This window comes from Hippopotamus amphibius, chromosome 2, assembly GCF_030028045.1.
Source record: "Hippopotamus amphibius kiboko isolate mHipAmp2 chromosome 2, mHipAmp2.hap2, whole genome shotgun sequence".
NCBI lineage: Eukaryota > Metazoa > Chordata > Mammalia > Artiodactyla > Hippopotamidae > Hippopotamus > Hippopotamus amphibius.
Window position 1 is genome coordinate 175,321,281 of NC_080187.1, and position 8,477 is coordinate 175,329,757.

Sequence of the window (8,477 nt, forward strand, 5' to 3'; positions counted from 1 at the left end):
TATGACATGGGGAAAACCCAAGTACAGGGTAGTTTAGACTCCTGTAAAGATCACATGAGGTTGGAGAAGGAGGCTGGCACCCAAAGGTTGGGTTCAGAGGTCTGATAGACCTTTAGGGTTCTCCTTTGGTTTCTAGGAAAGGATAAGGTAGAACCCTCATCTGAGGGGTTCTTCAGGAAAAGGCAGCCATTCCAGGATTATTCTTAGTCAAGGAGCCCCTATATTTAATAGACCAGAGCTAAAATGTTCCCACTCATAGCAGTCAGATAGTTTCCAAGAGCATGAGCTGGAACCAACTTCTTTTGACCTCTGGATACTCCCTTCTATGACGAGGCCCTTCCATTCTTGTACTTGCTTACCTAAAGGAAGTTACTTCAGTGAAACTGTAAAACAAAGATCTCTGTAAGGTGACTCAATTTTACTCTATCCATCGTTAATCCCAGGGTAAAGAAATCCTTCTAAATCATTGCATAATAACTTTGTCCGTCTGTCTCTGCTCTATCCTGGAACACCCAACAATGTTGAAATAACAAAGAAAAAAATTCAGCCACTGGAGGGAACCCTACACATTTCATTTCTGTCTGGGTACCCATTTAGTAGATCACCTTGACAGATCTGAAAAGTAGTCTCATCTGCTATGCAAGTCGAGTATGGATGAATATGGGTGAACAGGAGAGTGGATAGGTGGGTTAGCTGCATATTTAAATGTCTGAGCTGCTTAAAATCTTTTCCAATACTTGTCAGAATAACCTCCATTAGCAGTCTCGTGGCTGGGGGCAAAGTTGAGACAAGGCTGCCTCTCATACCAAACAAAGTGACAACTATTTTTGGACTTAATTAGTTAACTCCGTCCAAAAACTCTTATCATGCATGAATTTTTACAACTGGGGGGGGGGGGGAGGGAGGTCACAAAATTGAGTAAAACGATGAGACATCCTTGTAGTGATAGAGACAGACTCAATACAAAAACATTTTCATAACTTAACCAGGGATGGTGGGCGGCTGGTCTGCAAGGCAGCTTCCTGGAGAAGCCGGTCTTGTGTCCTGTTCCAGAAGTGACTTCACCGAGAAAGGCTGGGGTGATAACGTTTTAATCCATTCCCTCCATGACACATCTTCACTCTGACTTTTTACAGGCACACCTTTGAGTAGAGCGGCTGTTGCCTACCGTTCCTACTCCTGGTATTTACAATAGCCCAAACTCCCTCCCGCTTTTATTCCTTGAGCCACGCCCCCGGGTTCTGGCTCCAAGTTCCGGCCAATAAAGGTGCGCCCCAAGGATGGAAGGACCAGGGAAGGGAAGCCTACAGCCAACGAGAGGCCAATTATAACCGCAAAGAGTAAAAAAGTCTTTGGGGCCAATGAGGAACAATGATCATGCCCCAGCTCCGGGAGACTGACACAGGACGGGCGGCTTCCTGCAACACGTGACCAGTGAAGCAACCCCGCCCCACCTCCTGGTCTGGAGGTAGCGCGATGGGCCATGCTTCCAATGGCTCGAAGATCTTCTCGTCACGTGCAGTTTTCGGAGGCCCAGCGGCGTCCTGGAAGTCATGTGACAGTTGACGTTAGCGCTGCGCTCCCCAATGGAAACTAAGAGCTGCCTTTACGGGACCAGAAATCTGTTTGTCTCCGCGAATAATATCACGGCGGGGGCGGGGATAGACTATCACGTGCTGCGGGGCGGAACGGGGCGGGGCAGGCTACTGGTTGCGGGGCGAGCTGGGCGCGCGGCGCGCAGGCGCCCTGGGGACCCGGTAGCGGCGGCGGCGGCGGTGGCTGCGGCGACGGCAGCGGCGGAGAGCCGGATCCTTGGCCGAAGCCGGAGGCGGCGGTGGCGGCCATGGCGGCAGATGGAGAGCGATCGCCGCTGCTCTCCGAGCCCATCGACGGTGGCGCTGGCGGCAACGGATTAGTGGGGCCGGGCGGGAGTGGGGCTGGGCCCGGGGGAGGCCTGACCCCCTCCGCACCACCGTACGGAGCCGGTAAACATGCCCCGCCCCAGGGTAAGCCGGGGCGGGTCCGAGGTGTCCCCCGGGGTGCTCTGAGAGACGGAGGGGGCGGGGCCGAGGGCGGGGGCGGGGCCCAAGCGCCAGGTGCGGAGCTGTTGCACCTTTGACCGGGTGAGGTGTGCTTCCCTCCGCAGTCGCGACAGGAGCTTGGGAGAGGAAGGGGGTTCTGAGGAATCTGATAGAAGTACTGATCAGAAGAATCCCGTTGAGCATGTCAGAAGGGTTGAGGACCAGAAAGAGTTGCCTTACTCCGTGTAGCATCACTGGGGGTGTCTGCAAGTGATGCCAGCCCTTCTTTTTACCTTCCTCTCCAGCATTTCCCCCGTTCCCCGAGGGACACCCGGCAGTGTTGCCTGGGGAGGACCCACCCCCCTATTCACCCCTGACCAGCCCTGACAGTGGGAGTGCTCCCATGATCACCTGCCGAGTCTGCCAGTCTCTCATCAACGTGGAAGGCAAGATGCATCAGCATGTAGTCAAATGTGGCGTCTGCAATGAAGCCACTGTGAGTTATACAGATCTGTAAAATGGGCCCCTGTTTCCTGGATCCTCTTTCTGATTCCTTGATTCTAGGCCCTGACCTTCAGGTGTTAGCCAAGTGCTCTTCACGAAACCCAGGTTTCAGTTCCAGGAGTCTCACACAGCCATTTCCCCAGAAGCCACTCACCGAAGCTAATATGTACCATCCCTCACCTTCATAGCTATCTTGGATACTTAAGCTTAGTTTTCACTTGCACGTCGCATGTTATATGCCTTTCGTTTCTCTGTCCTGGCTAAGGTTTTATCTCTCTGATCTCTCCTCAGAAGGTGTTTTTTGAGGAAGTGGAAGGGATTGGGATTAGAGGTTTGCTTACCAATGTCCCCAATATTCTCTAGCCAATCAAGAATGCACCCCCAGGGAAAAAATATGTTCGATGCCCCTGCAACTGTCTTCTTATCTGCAAAGTGACTTCCCAGCGGATTGCCTGCCCTCGGCCGTACTGGTGAGAGGGATAATTTGGGGAAGGGAATTAGTGGGGAAAATTGGAAAGCAGAAAAAGGATGAATGTTTATCAAGAATGTAAAGGTGAGAGATCCTGCTTATTTAGAAGGAGAAAAAGCTAAGAACTTGTGCCTCTGGAGTGTTATAGCCATCTTTCTCATCTCTCAATAAAAAGATTGGGTTAAAAGTGGTGTCCTGTAGGAAGATGGAGAGTTGCAGAGACTGGGTGAATTATCCTGAGGTAAAACAGAAATTAGAGACCTGCAATTTAAGCGACGCTCTTCCTCGAGGATTCTCTGGGGTAGGGCTGGGTGCGAGGGCAGAGTATCTTAAACATACAGAGAAGTAGAGGGACTTAGAGAGGCAGGGGGATGTGAAGGAGGAATAATGTAGAGATGCTTAGGATTAAAAACTTTTACGCATAGTCTTTTTCTCCTGTACAGCAAAAGAATCATCAACCTGGGGCCTGTGCATCCGGGACCTTTGAGTCCAGAACCACAGCCTGTGGGTGTCAGGGTCATCTGTGGACACTGCAAGAATACTTTTCTGGTGAGGAGAGGTATTGGGAAGCCCTGGGGTGGGTTGGCATAGAGGAGAAGTTGTCATGAATATGTTTCTGAGTTATGGTAATGAATCCTGAAAAGGTTTGTTTTATGAGGACCCATTTCACACCTTCCACTGCCCCAGGGCTCTCACTGGAGATGACCCTGCTTCTGCTGTTCATTGGTTTCTTTCTTTTCCTTTCTCCATAGTGGACAGAGTTCACAGACCGAACCTTGGCCCGTTGCCCTCACTGCAGGAAAGTGTGAGTGTTTAGAGAGCGGCATCATTGAGCTGGGTAATTAATAGAGTAAAAGCTACAGGGCCATTGCAAGTATCCATTTTTATTTGCCTCCCCACAGGTCATCTATTGGGCGCAGATATCCACGAAAGAGATGTATCTGCTGCTTCTTGCTTGGCTTACTCTTGGCAGTCACTGCCACTGGCCTTGCTGTGAGTAACCTGTGATCCAGTCCCTTTCATTCTGCAGCTTCATCTCCATAGGCTAAGATTGGGGAAATGGCTATCCTAAAAAGAAGTGAAAGAAACTGAGGGTTTTTGTTTGTCTTGTTTTAACATGTAGGTAAACTGAAGTTGAAGGAGACTGACAAACAGTCTTCATTGTTACTCTCAAAGTGAAAAAACAGCTATCTTCTTTAGGCAGAAGATAGAACAGTGGAGAAGTGGCTTAGATTGAGTTGCTATTAGGAAACCTGGCTCAGTTGTCAGACATGAAGAAAAACCAAGATGTCAGGGATTGTTTGAGTATGTTCCTGCCTAGTGGAAGGGAGCTGGACAACTGGGCCTTTTAAAAGGTCCCTGAAGGTGGCTACATGTGGACTGGGGACAGAGACTGAATTTCCGTGTTACTGTTACTAGGGCTCCTAGAAAGTGGTGAGAGATCAGCAGTAACCCCCTCTGTCTTTTTCTTCTTTATCTTCCCATCAGTTTGGCACATGGAAGCATGCACAGCGATATGGAGGCATCTATGCAGCCTGGGCATTTGTCATCCTGTTAGCTGTGCTGTGTTTGGGCCGGGCCCTCTATTGGGCTTGTATGAAGGTCAGCCACCCTGTCCAGAACTTCTCCTGAGCCTCACAATGAGCCACAGACTGTGCCTGGCTCCTCCCTGGTGGGGACAGTGACGCTATATAGGGAGTGGTGGTAAAAGGCTCCCTGGGCTTCTATAAGGGGAGCCAAGCAGCTGCCTTCCTTTTCCCTGTGGAGAGGCAGGAAGGAACCAGGCCCTCACGTAGGTTTGGAGGGATAGGTAAGACCACTGCTGGCCATCTGCTTTCCTCCAACAGTTGCTGTTTAGGGTGAAGTAGGTGAAAAGTTGCCCCTAAACCTGGGTCCTAAAAGACGGTTCTAGCCTTGCCCTTCCTACGTGCTCCCTGAGAGCCATTCCTGTCCCTAACACATTCCAGGGCAGGGTGGGGGTGGGTAGCCCTGGGGGTCTCCCTCCCTCCTGTGCACCATTAGGACCTTGCTGCTGCTATTGCACTTCACCAGGGGCTGGCTCTGGTCTCAGCACCCTCAGTCTCCTCTCCCCCCATTCCGTGTCCTGTGGGGGTGGGGTCAGCCGCTGCTCTGTACAGAACCACAGGAACTGATGTATATAACTATTTAATGTGGGGTACGGTCCCCTAGTCCTGTATTTCGCATAATTCCTCCTTTTCAACTTTACCCCCCAGTTGCAGTATTTAACTGGGCTGCGTAGGGTTGCTCTGTCATGGGGGAGGTTAGGGACTCATCCTCTGCTTGTAAATAAATAAGGTCATGACTCTACTCTTTTCCAGTTGTTAATCTGTGTGTATGAAAGGATGAGGGGAATTTGTAGCCCCACAAAGGGGTAGAATACAAAGACAGTGAAGGTGAAACTATGGCTCTTTATTTTCACACGGACAGTTCAAAGGAAGTCATCAGTAGCTTTTGTTTAATGTAAAAAATGAACCCGCCCCCCAATCCTTGCGAACTTAAATCTGTTACTAGAGCCTGGTTAAAAGATTCATAGTTTAGAAGGGACATACAGTGCAGATTTCTTTAGAGAGCAGTTTTTTAAGAAGTTTGAGGTTAAGAAGTTTAAAGCTAGTTTGGTGGGCTTATTTCGCAGGCTCAAAGCGATTTGGGGGAGGTGTCACAGTGCTAGGTAAAGGGTGATGGGACAGTGGTCACTGCCCAGAGCCTTGGAACGGATCTTGCTGTCACACAAAGCAGGCAACAGTGAGTGAGACAACAAAAAATAATCAAGGCGCCAACCAACATTTTTGGATCGTGCATTCATCATGTATGTCCAAAAGGTGTAGGCATAGGCAGTGTTGGGATAGAGGTGTCGGAAACTGTCAGTCAGTGGCACAGCCTGCAGCAATTCCCCAAAGCCCTGACGCTCTTGTGGAGTGAAGCCAGCATTCTTTTTGTTTCCCTTTGGGTTGCGAAGGTCAATTTCTTCATGAGCTACATTGAGGTCCCCACACAGCACAAGGGGCTTGCGGGAAGCCAAACCTTTCAGGAATTTGCGAAAGGCTTCATCCCAGCGCTGCCGGTACTCCAAGCGCACCAGACCTCGGCCTGCATTAGGTACATAGGCTGTCACCAGCACAAATGCATCATATTCAGCCACAATCACTCGGCCTTCCTGATCATGTTCCTCCTCACCTACAGAAATGATGAAACAATCAGCAAAAAGAAGCTTAAGAAAAGAGAAAGCAAAGAATAATGGAATCAAGAATTGGGGCTGGAGGCGAGTAACAGCGATTGGTTTGGAAGAGTTGGGCTTTAGGAATCAATAGGGTCTCACCAATGCCATAGGAAACTTTGAGTGGGCACTGGCGGGAGAGTAGGCCCACACCACTGTACCCTTCCTTGTCTGAAGGAGCTGACCAGTACTGATGGGATAATCCAGACAGCTCTTGAAGTTCAGCTGGTAGTTTGTTCTCTGAACATTTGGTCTCTTGGAGGCACAGGATATCTGGTGCTTCTTCCTTTACCCACTGTGAGTGAAATGAAAGAAACAGTACTATCCATTCAGCAGACATTTAGTGAAGAATCTACATGCTAAGTACTAGAGCTACACAGGTAAGACAGTCTCTGCAGAAAGGTATAAATCTAGCAGCACAATATTTAAACAGTTATAAACTAGGTAAGTGGCAGGGAGGCAAGAAAAAGTGTTACGTGTAACATTGAGAAGATTGTTTTTTTTTCTATAGGCAGTGGATCGCCAGTTAAGATTTTTTAAAGCAGCAGTCATTTAAATGTTGGATACGCAGGAGATAAAATGGAACAAGTCCAGTAACAAGGTTTTTCCCACATTCCGGGAAGAGATGAGGACAATAGATAAGATAATAGCAGTGGAACTATTCGAATGGCACTTAAGAAATACAAATGGTATGATTTGGTGAAAATCTTATACCTCTTCCACAAGAAAACTACAGTGCTAGGGACTAAAATGGGAAAAGGTAGTTAACCCCCAAGATCGGCCCCTGCCCAGCCCCTGCCCAGCCCCGTCCCCCCCCCCCCCCCCCCCCGTTAATTCCACTCACATCTAAACCTTTCTTTTTAATCCAGGCTCGAAGGCCATCCACATTCCAGGAGCAGATCTTTAGTGTGGCTGATTTGCCACTAGTTGAGGTTTTCTGATCCGGAGGGTCCTCATACAGGACTGCCCCCTCTCCTGCTGCCTCTTTTTCGTTTTTTTTCGCTCCCGCCTTACTCTTCTTGGCTTCTGGCTCTATAAAATAAGTAAACACATAGTGGTAATGAAAGTTGGCAGTATCCAACTTTGATTCGGAGTTAACTATAGACCCACTGCGAGCCTGCAGTTGCCGTGACTTCTTCACAAAATGCAAAAATGAGTACACAGGGGACTTCCCCGCGGTCCACTGGTTAAGACTCCGCCTTCCAATGCAGGAGGCAAGGGTTCCACAGACGGAACTAAGACCCCACGTGCCGCAGTGTACGGCCAAAAAAAAAAAAAAGTATACAGTCGGTCAGTACTTCCAATTCATGGAGGGAATTACAGACATCCCCATCGCAGCTTCTAGGTAGAGGAGCCCATTTCATTCTCTTACCAATCTTGGGCTCTTCCCCGTCTTCTGCCACCGCTCCCTTTTTTCCACGTTTCGGCATCACTGTAACGAACGCCTTTCTGCACCAGTTCCACGTCGTCCACCGAAGCAGTATTTTTATCGCGTTCCCTACAGACGCAAAGAAGTCATGAAACCGCTTAGGGCTGGGGAAGACTTCCCCGCCTCCAGCGCCCACGCACCAAGTCCCGCCTTTCAAGCCGTATTATCTCTGAATTCTTTCCCCGCCTCCGTGCACCAACGGCCTTTCATCCCCTCACCCTCAAGACTAGATCAATTCACAGTACTGCCTCCTCGCGAGATCGGCCCTCCGCCCAATCGAGGGACTTAATTACGAGTCCCAACTTAGCCTTGCGGATCGGAAGTCCAGAGAAGCCCCTACGATGGGCAAAACAACAGCAACCTTGTAGCTGACCTGCTCGGGTCCCAGTCTGACTCCTCTTCAACCCAGCACAAAGAATGGAGCACGCTATGCCCCCACGTGGGTAACTGGCTTGGTCACGTGATCTGAGATGCGCGTCTAGTGGCGGAGGAATGTGGGTGGTTGGTCTGTTTGTACCACGTGACGGAAAGCTCAGCCTTCCGGCCCCTGTCCGTGACTCGGGGATACTGAAGGCCCCACCCCTCCATTCTTGGGCTGTTTATCGATATGCCAGATTCACTGCTCCTTAGGCAACCCTGACCGGAGAGCCCAAAGCTGTATGAGAGAAAACAAAATCAGTGGAGAAGGCTGCGCTGGACCATGGGAGAGAGGCAGACGAACAGATAGGAATTTAAGGAGCGGATGCCGGCTCAGCGTTCCTGGCAGTTAAGAGAACAGGCCCTCGAAGGGGCCTTGATGGGTCGTCGTGACGACAGGTG

General features: G+C 49.9%; 2 protein-coding genes across 3 annotated transcripts; one reads left to right on the top strand and one right to left on the bottom strand.

Annotated features, from left to right (window-relative positions):
• Positions 1 to 1,586: 1,586 nt before the first annotated feature.
• PIP4P1 (phosphatidylinositol-4,5-bisphosphate 4-phosphatase 1) lies at positions 1,587 to 5,322 on the top strand. Its single transcript, XM_057721363.1, is given in 9 exon segments — positions 1,587 to 1,679; positions 1,681 to 1,716; positions 1,718 to 1,985; positions 2,327 to 2,517; positions 2,889 to 2,995; positions 3,438 to 3,543; positions 3,747 to 3,799; positions 3,897 to 3,987; positions 4,483 to 5,322. Coding segments are annotated over 9 exon segments (1,089 nt in total). The 3' UTR covers positions 4,627 to 5,322.
• An 87-nt stretch (positions 5,323 to 5,409) lies between these two features.
• On the bottom strand, positions 5,410 to 8,153 carry APEX1 (apurinic/apyrimidinic endodeoxyribonuclease 1). Of its 2 annotated transcripts, none has more exons than XM_057721367.1 (5): positions 8,032 to 8,153; positions 7,602 to 7,727; positions 7,074 to 7,261; positions 6,332 to 6,524; positions 5,410 to 6,189 (listed from the first exon to the last, which is right to left on the bottom strand). In XM_057721367.1, exons 2-5 carry the CDS (start codon positions 7,657 to 7,659, stop codon positions 5,672 to 5,674), a joined length of 957 nt encoding a protein of 318 aa, XP_057577350.1. In that variant the 5' UTR covers positions 7,660 to 7,727; positions 8,032 to 8,153; the 3' UTR covers positions 5,410 to 5,671. The 2 variants fall into 2 exon arrangements, with proteins under 2 accessions (XP_057577350.1, XP_057577351.1); XM_057721368.1 differs by having other exon boundaries at positions 8,020 to 8,124.
• Positions 8,154 to 8,477: the final 324 nt, after the last annotated feature.

Bases quoted from the DNA above. Each gene is read 5' to 3' on its own strand.
- APEX1 (XM_057721367.1), bottom strand. From the start codon at position 7,659: ATGCCGAAACGTGGAAAAAAGGGAGCGGTGGCAGAAGACGGGGAAGAG. The intron at 7,262-7,601 runs GTAAGAGAATGA...CTTATTTTATAG, and splicing joins CGGGGAAGAGCCCAAGATTG to AGCCAGAAGCCAAGAAGAGT. The intron at 6,190-6,331 runs GTGAGACCCTAT...TCATTTCTGTAG, and splicing joins CAAAGTTTCCTATGGCATTG to GTGAGGAGGAACATGATCAG.